The 18,496-nt window shown below is 44.8% G+C and overlaps 1 protein-coding gene across 1 annotated transcript in view; it reads right to left on the reverse strand.

The window, feature by feature from the left end:
- Positions 1–557: 557 nt before the first annotated feature.
- LOC106576155 (EF-hand calcium-binding domain-containing protein 6) overlaps positions 558–18,496 on the reverse strand; it is a 34,158-nt gene continuing 16,219 nt past the window's right edge. Inside the window, 19 exon segments of the mRNA XM_045698644.1 lie at positions 558–1,360; positions 1,494–1,643; positions 6,342–6,529; positions 6,709–6,904; positions 7,140–7,415; positions 7,812–8,076; positions 8,078–8,334; positions 8,588–8,798; positions 9,542–9,697; positions 9,846–9,995; positions 10,121–10,239; positions 10,351–10,414; positions 10,517–10,749; positions 11,079–11,206; positions 14,591–14,705; positions 14,944–15,157; positions 15,344–15,472; positions 17,403–17,563; positions 17,927–18,229. Coding sequence (XP_045554600.1) covers positions 1,238–1,360; positions 1,494–1,643; positions 6,342–6,529; positions 6,709–6,904; positions 7,140–7,415; positions 7,812–8,076; positions 8,078–8,334; positions 8,588–8,798; positions 9,542–9,697; positions 9,846–9,995; positions 10,121–10,239; positions 10,351–10,414; positions 10,517–10,749; positions 11,079–11,206; positions 14,591–14,705; positions 14,944–15,157; positions 15,344–15,472; positions 17,403–17,563; positions 17,927–18,229 — 3,438 coding nt within the window. The 3' untranslated portion in view covers positions 558–1,237.

Genomic DNA, 18,496 nt, shown 5'->3' on the forward strand with positions numbered 1-18,496 from the left:
CTGATGACAATCTGCTTGTATTGTATATCGTTGTTACCATTGTTTGGGATATTCTAACTATTGGGATTTTTTTATTGCTTTAATGATGTACAATATTTTTTAATGTGAAAAGAAGAAAAATCCACCCATTTTAGAATGGTATTGTATAATGTGTTGCCCCTGGAGACAACTCTGTAAATGTAAAATACCTTTCTTAAAACTACCTGCTTCTGGTTTTCTGAGAGATTATCTACACAAATTGAATTAAACCTTATCTGTAACCAATGGATCTTCCCTCTTTTTCTTCCCCACACTTTTTCTTTGTGTAAGTTGTCCTCCTTTCTTTTCTTTTGTTCTGTGTCAAAAAAAAAAGTGTGGTGATTGTTTCTTTTTCAGCTTGGCTCTTTTGCACCAATCAAACGTATCTGTGTCTCATATCAATTATGTGAGCCGGGACCAGAGTTAATTTCCAGTGTCTAAACCTGGGTTCCTCATCTCTCATTTGATAGCTTGGTTCTTCCACACCTCTGCACATTCTAATGAGAACCCTCGTTCAAATAATTACATTAGTAACCCCGGAGGAGATGGGGTAATTTATTTGCGGATGGCTTTTCGCTTTACACCATTAATATAGTACCTATCATGTAGACTCCCATCTCCTCTCTCTCTTTATTTTCCTTCTATCCATCCCTCTCTATCTTTCCATGGTCTCACACTCCATCTCCATTGGCCCCTTCCGTTGTTCACTCTCTCTCCATCTTTCTGTAGATTATTTAGATAATGATCTCTCTCTCTCTCTCTGGGTTCTGTCTTGCAACGGTGATGCTGTCTATCTCATGAATGACAAACGCCCTCTCCTTCTCCTTGTCATCCATTTCGTTTCCCGTCAGATGGGAACAAAGACAGTCCGTACATCATCCAAAAGCACTTTATTTGGTTGGGTTTGGTTCGGAAAGCAATCAGTATCATAAAGTCACACAGCAGGGAGATAAATCGGTATGCTAGAGGGAGAAAAAGCTGTAGATATGCCAGGGGAAGATATTGGGAGAAAACCCTCAAATATATATTTTATATAATATATCACTTTATATGTTTAAATTTACATGACATGATTTTGTAATAATTCTGTGTATCCCTCCTTCACTCAGTGGTACAGTAAAATTATAGCGATCAATATGGACTGATTTATCAGTGATAACTAGCTAAACCTTCACAGGAGCCTACAGTAGGGCCATAGTTAGAGGGCAGAGGTTAGAGGTCAGTGTAGGAAGCCCCGTAGGAAGTCATTGTAGGAGATCTTCCCCGTAGTGTTCTTGTCAAAGAAAGAGGTGAGGTGGAAGAATTCCTCCTCGGATAGGTTCACTCTGAACTGCCTTAGTACCTGTAGAAATACACAATCAGGATTATCTGCTGTGTGTGTGTGTGTGTGTGTGTGTGTGACTGTCCCGTGTGTGACGTGTTATTAGTTAAGAGCTTTTTAAATAATGATTAAACAGTAGATTGTTGGACTATACCTTTCTGAATTCCTTGATAGAGATTTTGCCACTGCGGTTGTGGTCGAAGGTAACAAAGTTTTGCCTCAAGGAGCGCCAGACCTGCTGGACCGGGTCATAGAGCCTCAGCATGGCTTCCACACACTGTCTACTGAGAACACCCCCACTCATCTGGACCGCAAGGGAACCACAACCAGACCGCATCAGGACCACCCCGGACCAGAGAAGACCAGAGAGGACAGAGCAGGGTTAACAAACACTTAAAGACCATTGCATGGATGTAATCATTCCAATCATATCGCTGTTTTGTACACCTTAAATTATGAGTGTAACTCAGTAAAGTAGCAGTGTTTATGAACTTGTTCTGAAAGACCGTTCCAGCATTAAGCACACAGGGGGTCTCTGGTTGCCTGGCTACCCAGACTCCTTGCTCTGGATCTGAGTACCTCCCCGACCATTCACCGAATGCCAACACATTCGCGGCCGTCTGAATGGTCCAGAAACCGATGGGTTCTGCCAGAGCCGGAACACACATGGGTAGAGCAGCGGTTTGAAAAAATCCGTCATTGGCTTTGATACTCTGATTTGTTAGAGACGATCCAATCGCTGATGACGTTATTTTGTACAACGCCCCTCGTCACCACAAACAACTTCAACGATGGCAGTCTAAGACTAAAGTATGTGGCGGACGACAGTACGATTCGTCAGGCTAGGTCTCTGATTTATCACACAGATGGTTGGTTTGGTTAGTAGATAATGAGGGTTATAATTGTGAACCAAAGCCAGTACGAGAGGGGGTTTGGATGGTTTGCAGCTCGCAGGTTGCCAGACAAGCTCTCACCCACTCACTCTGGTGAAGCTTGGGGCCCTGCTTAATGCTAATGTTTAGTAGCCCGGGGGGGGATCTTCTCCAACCTGGCCACCCGCGTGTCATTTTTCGAAGCTTTTATTAACATACCTCATTGTGCCAAAAGCACACAAATCACCAAACTTGACGAGTATTGTTGTCAAGGAGGAGACAGCAGAGAGCCCGAGGGTGGGAAAGGTCCCCGTTGAGTATACACAATCTGGCAACCCACCGCCCCCTCGTTTTACTTCACATACCCCCTCCCCATTGAAAGTGACAGTTAATGAGCCAACAATGGACCAGAGAAAGAGCGAGGGAGAGGAAAAAAGAGTAGTATGAGAAAAGAGAAAGATAAAATATCTGTTTTCACTCTCTCCCCAAATACTAATTTACCACAGTTTCTGCAGTAAAAACATTTATGTTCATACAGCACTCTGTCCCATATTGACAGTAAGTTAAACTGGGGTATACAATATTGGTGTAGTGGGGAGAGGTAGTTAAACAGGGGTATACAGTACCGGTGTAGTGGGGAGAGGTAGTTAAACTGGGGTATACAATATTGGTGTAGTGGGGAGAGGTAGTTAAACAGGGGTAAACAGTACCGGTGTAGTGGGGAGAGGTAGTTAAACTGGGGTATACAATATTGGTGTAGTGGGGAGAGGTAGTTAAACGGGGGTATACAATATTGGTGTAGTGGGGAGAGGTAGTTAAACAGGGGTATACAGTACCGGTGTAGTGGGCAGAGGTAGTTAAACAGGGGTAAACAGTACCGGTGTAGTGGGGAGAGGTAGTTAAACAGGGGTATACAGTACCGGTGTAGTGGGGAGAGGTAGTTAAACAGGGGTAAACAGTATCGGTGTAGTGGGGAGAGGTAGTTAAACAGGGGTAAACAGTACCGGTGTAGTGGGGAGAGGTAGTTAAACAGTACCGGTGTAGTGGGGAGAGGTAGTTAAACAGGGGTAAACAGTACCGGTGTAGTGGGGAGAGGTAGTTAAACAGGGGTAAACAGTACCGGTGTAGTGGGGAGAGGTAGTAAAACAGGGGTAAACAGTATCGGTGTAGTGGGGAGAGGTAGTTAAACAGGGGTAAACAGTACCGGTGTAGTGGGGAGAGGTAGTTAAACAGGGGTAAACAGTATCGGTGTAGTGGGGAGAGGTAGTTAAACGGGTAAACAGTATCGGTGTAGTGGGGAGAGAAAGTTAAACAGGGGTAAACAGTATCGGTGTAGTGGGGAGAGGTAGTTAAACAGGGGTAAACAGTATCGGTGTAGTGGGGAGAGGTAGTTAAACGGGGGTAAACAGTACCGGTGTAGTGGGGAGAGGTAGTTAAACAGGGGTAAACAGTACCGGTGTAGTGGGGAGAGGTAGTTAAACTGGGGTAAACAGTATCGGTGTAGTGGGGAGAGGTAGTTAAACTGGGGTAAACAGTACCGGTGTAGTGGGGAGAGGTAGTTAAACGGGGTAGTATCAGTGTAGTGGGGAGAGGTAGTTAAACTGGGGTAAACACTACCGGTGTAGTGGGGAGAGGTAGTTAAACTGGGGTATACAGTACCAGTGTAGTGGGGAGAGGTAGTTAAACTGGGGTAAACAGTATCGGTGTAGTGGGGAGAGGTAGTTAAACGGGGGTGTACAGTACCGGTGTAGTGGGGAGAGGTAGTTAAACAGGGGTAAACAGCACCGGTGTAGTGGGGAGAGGTAGTTAAACTGGGGTGTACAGTACCGGTTTAGTGGGGAGAGGTAGTTAAACAGGGGTAAACAGTACCAGTGTAGTGGGGAGAGGTAGTTAAACGGGTGTACAGTACCGGTTTAGTGGGGAGAGGTAGTTAAACAGGGGTAAACAGTATCGGTGTAGTGGGGAGAGGTAGTTAAACGGGTGTACAGTACCGGTTTAGTGGGGAGAGGTAGTTAAACAGGGCTAAACAGTATCGGTGTAGTGGGAAGAGGTAGTTAAACGGGTGTACAGTACCGGTGTAGTGGGGAGAGGTAGTTAAACGGGTGTACAGTACCGGTGTAGTGGGGAGAGGTAGTTAAACGGGTGTACAGTACCGGTGTAGTGGGGAGAGGTAGTTAAACGGGTATACAGTACCGGTGTAGTGGGGAGAGGTAGTTAAACAGGGGTAAACAGTACCGGTGTAGTGGGGAGAGGTAGTTAAACGGGTGTACAGTACCGGTGTAGTGGGGAGAGGTAGTTAAACAGGGGTAAACAGTACCGGTGTAGTGGGGAGAGGTAGTTAAACAGGGGTAAACAGTATCGGTGTAGTGGGGAGAGGTAGTTAAACAGGGGTAAACAATACCGGTGTAGTGGGGAGAGGTAGTTAAACAGTATCAGTGTAGTGGGGAGAGGTAGTTAAACTGGGGTAAACACTACCGGTGTAGTGGGGAGAGGTAGTTAAACTGGGGTATACAGTATCAGTGTAGTGGGGAGAGGTAGTTAAACTGGGGTAACAGTATCGGTGTAGTGGGGAGAGGTAGTCAAACTGGGGTATACAAAACTGGTGTAGTGGGGAGAGGTAGTTAAACAGGGGTAAACAGCACCAGTGTAGTGGGGAGAGGTAGTTAAACAGGGGTAAACAGTATCGGTGTAGTGGGAAGAGGTAGTTAAACGGGTGTACAGTACCGGTGTAGTGGGGAGAGGTAGTTAAACGGGTGTACAGTACCGGTGTAGTGGGGAGAGGTAGTTAAACGGGTGTACAGTACCGGTGTAGTGGGGAGAGGTAGTTAAACGGGTGTACAGTACCGGTGTAGTGGGGAGAGGTAGTTAAACAGGGGTAAACAGTACCGGTGTAGTGGGGAGAGGTAGTTAAACGGGTGTACAGTACCGGTGTAGTGGGGAGAGGTAGTTAAACGGGTGTACAGTACCGGTGTAGTGGGGAGAGGTAGTTAAACGGGTGTACAGTACCGGTTTAGTGGGGAGAGGTAGTTAAACGGGTGTACAGTACCGGTGTAGTGGGGAGAGGTAGTTAAACGGGTGTACAGTATCGGTGTAGTGGGGAGAGGTAGTTAAACGGGTGTACAGTACCGGCGTAGTGGGGAGAGGTAGTTAAACGGGTGTACAGTATCGGTGTAGTGGGGAGAGGTAGTTAAACGGGTGTACAGTACCGGTTTAGTGGGGAGAGGTAGTTAAACGGGTGTACAGTACCGGTGTAGTGGGGAGAGGTAGTTAAACGGGTGTACAGTATCGGTGTAGTGGGGAGAGGTAGTTAAACGGGTGTACAGTACCAGTGTAGTGGGGAGAGGTAGTTAAACGGGTGTACAGTACCGGTGTAGTGGGGAGAGGTAGTTAAACAGGGGTGTACAGTACCGGTGTAGTGGGCAGAGGTAGTTAAACGGGGGTAAACAGTACCAGTGTAGTGGGGAGAGGTAGTTAAACGGGTGTACAGTACCGGTTTAGTGGGGAGAGGTAGTTAAACGGGTGTACAGTACCGGTTTAGTGGGGAGAGGTAGTTAAACGGGTGTACAGTACCGGTTTAGTGGGGAGAGGTAGTTAAACGGGTGTACAGTACCGGTGTAGTGGGGAGAGGTAGTTAAACGGGTGTACAGTACCGGTTTAGTGGGGAGAGGTAGTTAAACGGGTGTACAGTACCGGTGTAGTGGGGAGAGGTAGTTAAACGGGTGTACAGTACCGGTTTAGTGGGGAGAGGTAGTTAAACGGGTGTACAGTACCGGTTTAGTGGGGAGAGGTAGTTAAACGGGTGTACAGTACCGGTGTAGTGGGGAGAGGTAGTTAAACGGGTGTACAGTATCGGTGTAGTGGGGAGAGGTAGTTAAACGGGTGTACAGTACCGGTGTAGTGGGGAGAGGTAGTTAAACGGGTGTACAGTACCGGTTTAGTGGGGAGAGGTAGTTAAACGGGTGTACAGTACCGGTTTAGTGGGGAGAGGTAGTTAAACGGGTGTACAGTACCGGTTTAGTGGGGAGAGGTAGTTAAACGGGTGTACAGTACCGGTGTAGTGGGGAGAGGTAGTTAAACGGGTGTACAGTACCGGTTTAGTGGGGAGAGGTAGTTAAACGGGTGTACAGTACCGGTGTAGTGGGGAGAGGTAGTTTGGGCCGCTCAAAGGGCTGTCTGACTGCTGGCGGTTTGAAGTTGAGGAGGAAGTGACGTAGGAAGTCAGGATATGACACGCGCCCACTGTCCTTCATGTCGAACTTTACGGCCAGCCGATCAAGCTCCTTCTGGGTCACACTGACGTTGAGGCTTTGCAGGATGTCTGTGACACACACACACACACACACACACACACACACACAACGTCAGGTATGGAAGTGATTTTGATCAAATGGTTTTGAGGTGGAATGTGAATTGAAGTTACATAAAATAATGATTGACTGGGGATAACGAATCAGGCACTGCGCTGTACGTATGTCACTCTGTGATTGGTCGTTTTACCCAGGAAGCAGCGTGTGCTGATCTCTCCGTCTCTCTCTCTGTCCTCCTCCCTGCACCTCCTCTGGATGTCCCTCCAGCAGCGCTGCACCTCCCCCTTCAGCCTTCTCTCCACCTCCTCACAGTCCACCAGGGGGCTCTCCCTCTCTCCCCCCGCCGTGGACGGACGCCTGGCCCTGCTGGACACTCCCACCTCCGACTGGGGGGAGGGGGACAAGGACAGGGGGATTGGTAATCTGTGTTACTTTCAGTCCTAGATTAGATTTGGATGCCATCCTAGTTAGATTTTGGATATCACTTCTGGTCACTCCCAGGAGCTTACAGAACTAACTAGGATGGCTTCTATAACGCTACTTATAACTGTGGACTATCAAATACAAAGATGGAGATATATAAGTAAACTGATAAGCATCATGTATAGAGAGATCCTGTACCTTTGAGCGTTGGAGGTTGCTGCCTGTAGACTTTGGCCTCTGTAGAGCTGGTGGTGATGATGACATCCTATCTATGGCCCCAAGGGATGGTGGTGATGATGACATCATATCTATGAGCCCAGGGGATGGTGGTGATGCAGATTTCAGGGGACTGATGTCCACTGGGTCTGTGGTCTTGTCCCTTATCCCAACAGTTCCCCTGGCGTGCTTCAGGAACTCCCTGTACTCCAGATCCCCCAGCACATTCACTGGCAGCTTCTCCCACACCCTCTCAAACTGAGGAGAGAGAGGAATTAAACGTTTAGTACACACACACACATCATATCCCACATTTTCAAACTGATATTCACACAGACACACACACACATTTACACACAAGCTTAATGAACTTCACAGATGACTAACGTTCTCAATAAGTAGTCAATAATTATCAACACATACAAATTTGTTTTTGATTGCAATCATTAAAAACTAAGGAGAACTTGGCTGGCAAATGCATCAAAAAATGAAAAAAAAATCTAATTTACACACATGCACGTATGCCTATTCCTGTTGTTTCTGCATGACAACCCATTGATAGAGTATAATGAATTGTGCCTAGTATTAAATAAATACAAATCTATGTAAAAAGCTATACTATGAGCCTATTGAGACAGGACCCTGTCAGCTTACCTGGTCACAGGTGAGCCTCATGAAATGGCGGTCACACATCATTCTGAAGTCCTCTTTAGAGATGGTGTTGTTATGGGTGTGGTCTAAGTCCACTATCTCCTTGGTGATGGTGTACAGGCAGGCGGAGACAACTTCCTCACTGATTGGCAGAGGCTGGGGCTGGGCGGGTAAACCTGCCTTACCCACTCTGTCTGACCAATCCTCAGGGGTCTGCACACACAGATGCATACACACGCAACAAATAAAAACAGATGCATAATGCACAGGCCTACGTATAAACACAGAGTATGGACCCCCCCCACACACACACACAGACCCAGTCACACACGTCCAGGTTGCATAGGTTGAACTGGTTGAGGAAGTCTCTCCAGTACACCGTGTGGTTCTCCCAGTTCAGTTTCATTCTGTCGAGCAGGAATCTGAACTGGGGGTCCGAGAGGTGGGCACAAAAATGGTCCAGCACCCGCCGGAACTCCAGAGGGGTGACCGTCCCGTTCCCACTCCTGTCGAAGGCAGAGAAGGCCTGAGAGACCAGACGGAGAGACAGGTGAGTAGGAGTAGGTGTGGCTGACCAGATGAGAGCATGTCTGAGCTTAGGCAAGTAGAAGGACCTCTCTCAGTCTTAATGCATATTAAAAAGCACAGTTCAATTGTTACAATTTAAAGAGTTTATTACTGTAAGTAGCTAAAACAAATTGATGTTAACTGTATACATTGTTGGTCTTCACAATGAGAGCCAGGGAAGAAGAGGGATAGAGTGTTGGGAGTGGCCTAACCTTGTGGAGGATATCCATCGATGCAGTGACCAGTTCCCGTATCCTACCAGCAGCTCTTTCAGGACTGAGCCACTCCAGACTCTCGGCTGGGTCAGGGGATCCACAGGGCCTAGGGGGGTGCTCACACCCCTTCCCTGTCACGTGGTCAAATGCCTTCAGGAAGTCCACATATGACAACGTCCTGTCCTCACTGTCCATTGGAACCTTGAGTCTAAAATATAGAGGAGACAGAAGTGTCTAAGTATTCAGCAGTTACAAACATCAGTTCAACAGTACTCAACATCAGTTTAACATCAGTTCAACAGTACTCAACATCAGTTTAACATCAGTTCAACAGTATTCAACATCAGTTCAACATCAGTTCAACAGTACTCAACATCAGTTTAACATCAGTTCAACAGTACTCAACATCAGTTTAACATCAGTTCAACAGTACTCAACATCAGTTCAACATCAGTTCAACAGTACTCAACATCAGTTCAACATCAGTTCAACAGTACTCAACATCAGTTTAACATCAGTTCAACAGTACTCAACATCAGTTTAACATCAGTTCAACAGTACTCAACATCAGTTTAACATCAGTTCAACAGTACTCAACATCAGTTTAACATCAGTTCAACAGTACTCAACATCAGTTCAACATCTCTTCAACAGTATTCAACATCAGTAAATGCTTCTGCTTCCTGGAAACTTTTCAGGGAATGAAAAATGTTTTATTTTCAGATGTAGTTCACAAGGCATTACTTTTATTAGTCCTAGAGTCATGGAAACGTTCACAGAACTATTTGTGTATTATTATTATTTTGTTGAAATAACATTTTTCCAGGACAAGATTTTTCCAGGACCACGACGAAGATAGATAGATTGATTATAACCCAGTAGTTTGATCATTTTTAAGGTGTGTTAGCTATATGAAGGAATGGAGAGGTCTTTATAATGACAGTTATTTACGTGTGTAGGAGGTGGGTGAGCTGGTGTCTGTGTAGGGGACAGTTGTATCTCTGGAGCAGACTCTTTAGGTCCTCCACCCTGACTAGGCCCTCTCTCTTCTTATCCAGGCGGGTCAGAGCACTGCTCAACCCCTCACAGTTACCCTGCACCACGCGCCTGGATGGTCAAATACACAGCACACACAGAGTTATTATTGATCACTTCTTTGGCCAAAGCTCAGACACATGCTTAACTCAAGAAGTGTATTCTATAGAATTTAATTAGTAATTGCACTAATTCATTTAGTTAATCACTCTTCACTCACTCAACGTCCTGCAGCGTAGCCCCTGCAGGGAGACAATCTCTGGGAGTGGTGTCTGCATCCTTCCTCGCATGTCCCACCTCCTGTGGATCCACGCCCAGCTTCTCTAGGAACGCAGCACAGGTGAGGTAGCCACGCCCTTCTCCATCATACCTGTCCAGTGGAACAGTGTTCGGACAAATCACAGCTCCGCACTGATATCTTTGAACGATTTACACAAAACAGATCTCAAGTTAGAATTGGGTTGTGGTGTTCTACCACGCTCTAATATCGCTCACCTGGCCCACAGTTCCTCAAACTCATCAGGACTGATGGGGAGGTCGTAGGTATAGAGGAGACTTCTGAGGTCCTTCTTAAAGACCAGACCCTGACCATCTTCATCAAAGCGACAAATCACCTGGAGGAGGTAACATAACTTGTAATGGGGTTCCTCTCACATGTTAACATACACATTATCCTCTTTGAGACTTGAGCTTCAGGGTAGACGTATGAGTTAAACCAGACTGACCTTTGACATATCAGTCCATCTGTGGCGTGCGTTGGACACCAGGTGGTCATGCAGTTGGTCTGGCCTGTTTGAACAGCATCAAGAACACACACAGAAACATCTCAGCCACATTTACATATGAATCCTGTCTAACCTCACACACACACTTCCACAAGACCCTATTCACCCATTGGCTGGCTTGAAATTCTGCCTGCGGGTCTTGCCGCTGGATTGGACGAGGGTGAAGAACTCTGGGTAGTTGAGGTTGGCTCCAGGCTGCAGGCCCAGCAGCTGCAGCAGGCGCTGGTACTCTCTCTCCTTGCTGACCAGGCCCAGACTGTCATACAGCTCTCTGAAGTCATGCCTGTCCACCACGCTGTCACAGTTCTTATCCATCACACGGAACGCTGACAGGATGTCCTGATTGGACAGAGAAGATGATGATGACATGGTGATTGGCTGTGTATATTGATTGGTTGTAAATATGTATGGAACATGTATTGTTTTGCTACACGTTTTCTTGTCGTTTTAGCGCTAGGCTTGGATTTGGGCTTTGGCATTATGCATTCTTTTTCAACTGACTTTAAAGAGTGTCTGTGAGGGTTAGTAGCCCAACCCCTCGTCGTCTTTTCCTGTCAGTACTAGGTGTTTGTGTGTGTAGTAAATGTGTATATTGATAAAAACAATTGATCCCAGAGGTAATGGAGTGTGGAGTTGTGTAGTGGGCGTGGACGGTTCCTCTCTCTCACCCCGTGGATGTTCTCGATCCTCTCTTTGATCACACCGAGGCAGTCCTCCGCTGTCAGGAGGCGTGGCTTAGCCCGCAGGTTACCACGGTTACCCCCCGAGGCCTGGTTCTGCTCTCTGGCCTGGTTCTCTATTAAACACAATTAAACTGTGATTTGATTGGATGAAAGGGTTGGATTTTAAAGGCCCAGTGCAGTCAAAAATGTGATTTGCCTGTGATTTATATGTATTTACACGCTATGAAGTTGAAATAATACTGTAGAATTGTGAAAATTATGATAAAGACCTTTAGTGTAAGGGCCTGTTTTGGTAAGATGGAGTTTTGGCCTGCCTGGTGACATCACCAGGTGGTAAATTAGTTAATAGCCCAATAAGAAAGAGTTTTCAATTTTCCCCTCCCCTCTCCCAGACAATCATAACAAAGTTGTTGCTTGAGAAATTGCTCTTTGCTAAGAGGTGGTTTCCTAGCAAAGAGCAATTACTCAAGCAAAAACGTTGAAAAAAATATAAACGCAAGTTGCAACAATTTCTAAGATTTTACTGAGTTACAGTTCAATATGAGGAAATCAGTCAATTTAAATACATTTATTATTCCCTAATCTATGGTTTTTACAGACACCTTTAAAAAAAAGGTAGGGGCGTGGATTAGAAAACCAGTCAGTATCTGGTGTGAGCACCATTTGCTTCATGCAGAGCGACACATATCTTTCACATAGAGTTGATCAGGCTGTTGATTGTGGCCTGTGGAATGCTGTCCCACTCCTCTTCAATAGCTGTGCGAAGTTGCTGGATTTTGGCGGGAACTGGAACATGCTGTCATGTCGATCCAGAGCATCCCAAACATGCTCAATGGGTGAAATGTCTGGTGAGTATGCAGGCCAATCCATTTTCAGCTTCCAGGAACTGTGTACAGATCCTTGCGACATGGGGCTGTGCGTTATCATGCTGAAACACGAGGTGATGGCGGCGGATGAATGGCACGACAATGGGCTTCAGGATCTCCTCACGATATCTCTGTGCATTCAAATTGCCATTGATAAAATGCAATTGTGTTCGTTGCCTGTAGCTTATGCCTGCCCACTTCTCCAGCGTTCCAGTGGCCATCGAAGGTGAGCATTTGCCCACTGAATTTGGTTACTGCAGTGAGGTCAAGACTCTGGTGAGGACGACGAGCACACAGATGAGCTTCCCTGAGATGGTTTCCGACAGTTTCTGCAGAAATTCTTTGGTTGTGAAAACCACAGTTTCATCAGCTGCCCGGGTTGCTAGTTTCAGATGAACCCGCAGGTGAAGAAGCCGAATGTGGAGGTCCTGGGCTAGCGTGGTTACACGTGGTCTGCGGTTGTGAGGCCAGTTGGACGTACTGCCAAATTCTCTAAAATGACATTGGAAGCGGCTTATGGTAGAGAAATTAACTTTCAATTCTCTAGCAACAGTTCTGGTGGACATTCGTGCAGTCAACATGCCAAATGCACCCTCCCTCAAAACTTGAGATGTCTGTGGCATTGTGTTGTGTGACAAAACTGCACATTTTAGAGTGGCCTTTTACTGTCCCCAGCACAAGGTTTACCTGTGTAATGGCCATGCTGTTTAATCAGCTTCTTGATATGCCAAACCTGTCAGGTGGATGGATTATCTTGGCAAAGGAGAAATGCTCACTAACAGGGACGTAAACAAATTTGTGCACATTTTAGAGAAATAAGCATTTGTGTGTATGGAACATTTTTGGGATCTTTTATTTCAGCTCATGGGACCGACACCTTACATGTTGCGTTTATATTTTTGTTCAGTATATTTTTGTTTCTTTTGGGCACTTTTAACTGAAAACAATCACAGTTAAGTACTTAATTGTTACCTAGAAATGATTTGATATTGAGATAAAAACAGCTGCATTGGACCTTTATATTTTTCACTTTAAAGGGGCAATCCGGAATAGAAACAATAACAATAAAAGTTTCGGGCCACTGTTTCGGGCCACTCTCAGATGTACAGATTAAGCTATGGATGCAAGGACTGATTGTAACCCATGTTTTGAAGCTATACAGTTTGTTTACATTTGCTTTGTTTGCAAACATTGGCGTAAAACAAGCTCAGATTTTGGGTTCTGATGGGGTATGGCAGTTGAACTAAGCTCATGAAGCATTCACTTCTAAAACTCTAAGCCACTGGGAGGGTCACTAAGCTAAAATGTGGAATTGTTTTAGGATGGTCAAACCATGGATCATTTAGCTATTGGATTTTGAATTTTAGGATCCCTTTAGGTATAAAAAAAAAATGACACAATTATTTTATTAAATATTGAGTTTGGTCTTTACTACCCATTAAAACGCAGTGAACAACACGTTCATATATGGCAAAAAAGACAGTCGATGCAAAAAAAACGGATATTTTCATTTCATTTCAGTCATTTAGCAGACGCTCTTATCCAGAGCGACTTACAGTAGTGAATGCATACATTTCATTTCATACATAATTTTTTTTCTGTGCTGGGATTTATTTATTATATTACTTAGATTGACACACCCGTGCATCAATAGACTCTTAAGGATGTAATAAGTTACATTCTTCAAGAATCAAGGGGTACATGTCATTAATTTATAAGTCGCAAAAATGGATGCAACAACTGCAGATTGCTCCTTTAATGTCATCCTTATCGTTATTTAATTGACTTCCAAGAATTCAACTTGGCATGTCAAATGTTTATGTTCCCAGTTGCAAATGGAAAAAAGGAAGAATGTCAGGCACAAAATTATTAACTGAGCCTATCCTCTTATATTAATTGATAAGGTTAAAGGATTCATTTCAGTTGGTTGTCTTTTTGTGTAAAATATGCCATTTTATGTTATTTACTGGTTACTATGATGCAATGTCAGTGTCTGAAATGACATCAACAGATTACAATGTTGTTATAATTTCCACTCGGATTAGGCGTTTGTGTTTTTTTCACACAGAAAAAGGACCCCTCACAACTGCCGACGTCGGTAGTCCTTTAACTGCCTGACCCATTTCTAAATAGGATCTTGGCACTTTTTCTCTCCAAATCCATTAAAACGCAAATGTTGCACTTTGCAAACATGGCTAAGTTTAGGTCCTGATTCTGTTTAATGTAAAAAAATATATATTAAATCGAGGATACAAATTAGAGTGGTGCCCTGCTGCTTCCATTCTGCTTCCAAAGCTCATAATTACCCCAAACAGTCAGCAATAAGTGGATTCTGCTTTTCTCTCCTCTCCTCTGTACTAATGAGAGATGGAGAGCTTCTCTAAAACTATATTTATAATCCCTATGAGCTCTCCAATGACTCATGTGCTAACAGAGACATCATTTTACAGGAGGCAGGGGGGTAGCCTTTGATCGCCGTGGGTGGGGTGCTGGTTGGGGAGGGGATGAGGATTTTTGAGGGGTTTTCAAGTGGAATGACCCTCTCTTTATCTCCCCTTGCTAGGACACTAATTTAGAGATCAGTCTGAGTCTCTAGACCATGGCAAGTTAAGAGTCACACTCGATTCGTACCATCATACTTATCCAGGAAAGCCGAACAGGACATTTTTCCATCTTTGAAACCAAGCGATACTTTGAGCTTGCGGAACTGCTTCTCATCCAAGGTGATACCGCTGTCATCCAGTATCTGGGAATGTTGATAACAAGGCAATAGGTTGAGACTATATTAGGACAAAGTACATGTCCTATACAAAGGTGTCGGATAAGATACTTATAATAATGACTGTATAGCGATATAATCTTCATAAAAAGAAACTGTGGCTCACATAGAGGAACACTATTGTCAAGGCCCTGAGAGAGCAGAGCTCAAGTACACCAGGTGTCAAGTAGAGGTCAAGTATACACAACTGTCTCGACCTTCTGACCTTCTTTAGATCGCTCAACGACACCATTCCATCTGAGCTTCTGGCCGTTGCCCGGATATGGTCGTCGAGGGTAACGTGTCTGTGGTCCAGCCTCTCTTTGAGCTTGCTAAACATAATGTTCTCCACCATGTGAACCGTTGGACCCCCCACAGTGGCGCTGGGGGAACGCACTGGCTTGTTGTTCACCAAGGCATTCTGGGATTGATAGTTCAGTCTGTTGGTGTCAGAAATGTAGTTGCATTAGAACAACAACAAAAAATCCTCTCTAACGCCTCTATTACTTAACTTTACCCTTTGTTATTTTGGACCCCTTTCTCTGTCTGACCACCTTTCTCTCCCTCTCTTTCTCTCCATCTCTCACTTTCTCCATTCTATCTCTCTCTGCCTCTGTCCTCCGTACCTGCCAGAGACCTTGCGGGGGTAGTGTATAGTGCCTGTCTGTGTCTCTCCTGTAGGCAGGCCCAGGGCCCTGAGGAACTGTCTGTACCTGACCCTGCATGACCCTGGGTCTAAACCAGCCTCACACAGCCTAGAGTACACAAGACACAAACAACATACAGTGCCTTGCAAAAGTATTCATCCCCCTTGATGCATTACAACCTGTAATTTTAATTGATTTTTATTTGGATTTCATGTAATGGACATACACAAAATAGTCCAAATTGGTGAAGTGAAATTAAAAATTGCTTGTTTCAAAAACATTCAACAAAAAAAAAAAGCCAGAAAAGTGGTGGGTGCATATGTTTTCACCCCCTTTGCTATGAAGCCCCTAAATAAGATCTGGTGCGACCAATTACCTTCAGAAGTCACATAATTAGTTAAATAAAGTCCAACTGTGTGCAAAGTGTCACATGATCTGTCACATGATCTCAGTATATATACACACCCGTTCTGAAAGGCCCCAGAGTCTGCAACACCACTAAGCAAGGGGCACCACCAAGTAATCAGCACCACGATGACCAAGGAGCTCTCCAAACAGGTCAGGGACAAAGTTGTGGATAAGTACAGATCAGGGTTGAGTTATGAAAAAATATACAAAACTTTGAGCATCTCACGGAGCACCATTAAATACTATTATTAAAAAATTGAAAGAATATGGCACCACAACAAACCTGCCAAGAGAGGGCCGCCCACCAAAACTCACGGACCAGGCAAAGAGGGCCTTAATCAGAGAGGCAACAAAGAGACCAAAGATAACCATGAAGGAGCTGCAAAGCTCCACAGCGGAGATGGGACTATCTGTCCATAGGACCACTTTAAGCCGTACACTCCACAGAGCTGGGCTTTACATTAGAGTGGCAGAAAAAAGCCATTGCTTATAGAAAAAAATAAGCAAACACATTTGGTGTTCTCCAAAAGGCATGTGGGAGACTCCCCAAACCCCAAACATATGGAAGAAGGTACTCTGGTCAGATGAGACTAAAAGTGAGCTTTTTGGCCATCAAGGAAAACGCTATGTGTGGCGCAAACTCAACACCTTTCATCACCCCGAGAATACCATCCCCATAGTGAAGCATGGTGGTGGCAGCATCATGCTGTGGGGATGTTTTTCATCGACAGGGACCGGGAAACTGGTCAGAATTGAAGGAATGATGGATGGCGTTAAATACAGGGAAATTCTTGAGTGAAACCTGTTTCAGTCTTCCAGAGATTTGAGACTGGGACGGAGGTTCACCTTCTAGCAGGACAATGACCCTAAGCATACTGCTAAAGCAACACTCGAGTGGTTTAAGGGGAAACATTTAAATGTCGTGGAAATGCCTAGTCAAAGCCTAGACCTCAATCTAATTGAGAATCTGTGGTATGACTTAAAGATTGCTGTACACCAGTGGAAGCCATCCAACTTGAAGGAGCTGGAGCAGTTTTGCCTTGAAGAATGGGCAAAAATCCCAGTGGCTAGATGTGCCAAGCTTATAGAGACATACCCCAAGAGACTTGCAGCTGTAATTGCTGCAAAAGGTGGCTCTACAAAGTATTGACTTTGGGGGGGTGAATAGTTATGCACGCTCAATTCTTCAGTTTTTATGTCTTATTTCTTGTTTGTTTCACAATAAAAAATATTTTGCATCTTCAAAGTGGTAGGCATGTTGTGTTAATGAAATGATACAAACACACACAAAAAATCCATTTTAATTCTAGTTTGTAAGGCAACAAAAAAGGAAAAATGCCAAGGGGGTGAATACTTTCGCAAGCCACTGTATAACCTCTATGTTCTGTAAGAATTAAAAGGTAATGAATTGTGCTAACATTTTTACGAATGATGTATAGATTTTTGTAACACATTTGAATTCGTATCCTTCAAAATGTATGGAATTTCAATGAATAATAAAAAAAAATCTGCCTATAGAGTCGTCTATTCACCAGTTCAAATTGTAATCAGTCGTTTTTATGTTTCGTCATTTTTGGAGGAAGTTAAGTCTTGTTGAAGTGTGTGTCTACAAGAGGGATTGATTGCTCACTTGTTGAAATGTGTGTGTGAGAGGGGCAGGCCGTAACATTGTATGATCCTTCTCAGGTCTTCATGGCGAACAGATCCTGTCTGTCGAGGGTCACAGTCCCCTAAAGCCTCCAGCATGGGACCTATCTGATCACTCAGCTTATCACGCAGCAAGCCCTTCACCTGCAGACACACACCACAATACACACTTCAATACACACCTCAATACACACCTCAATACAAACATCAATACAAACATCAATACAAACATCAATACACACACAACACAACAGAGGAACTGTATATGTCTGTGTTTCATTAGTCAATATACTAAAATGGGTGAAAACAGCTATTCTTTTCTGTGCTATGTTGTGTTTTGCAGTTTATTTACGGTAGTCCATGTGTCTGATGCCGTAGGTGCCTTTTCAATCCACTGTGGATACTGAGTCTCATTCAACTCCCTCTGCTCCTCCTTAGTCAACAGACACACACATGAACATGTGCCAACACATCAACACACAAACACACACACTGAACTTCCTGTACCTGAGCCACATCCTCCATGACCTCCTCTTTCCGTCCTCCAGTAGGGGTGTGTAGTGTCTCCCTCCCCGGGGAAGAGTGCACCCTCCTGGGTTTGAGCAGCTCCAGGCTGGGCTGAGTGATGACTCCAGTGTGCTCTGGGTCCAGCAGGATCAGGAGCTCTCTGACCTGGGCTGGGCTCAGACGGGGCCTGGGGGTGTGGGGCTCCCTGCGGCTGGACCAGGAGCTCTGGGGACCCCTCAGGTTATACCGGGGGACTTCCAAAGCCTGACGAAGGTCTGCCCTGGTGATCCTCCCTATCCTACCCTGTTGAGAGACATGACACCTCCTCTTTGAGCTTTCTTCCTCGTTTAGGATATAGGTGTAGGAGTTGCCTTTACATTTGTGCTTGAAGCCCCAGTTTTGAATTGTGAAGTGTTTTTGTGTAAAATAGTTAGGAAACATTACGTTGGTGTTGAAAAGTGATCTTACATTCGCAGCCATAGGCTTGTGTAAAAGTGTTATTTTACCAGTAGCCATCTGTCTGTTGCCCTTGTGTCATTTTTAACAGTTGTAGCTTTATATTGGTTGGTG

This window comes from Salmo salar, chromosome ssa17 (assembly GCF_905237065.1).
Source record: "Salmo salar chromosome ssa17, Ssal_v3.1, whole genome shotgun sequence".
NCBI classification, from domain to species: Eukaryota; Metazoa; Chordata; class Actinopteri; order Salmoniformes; family Salmonidae; genus Salmo; species Salmo salar.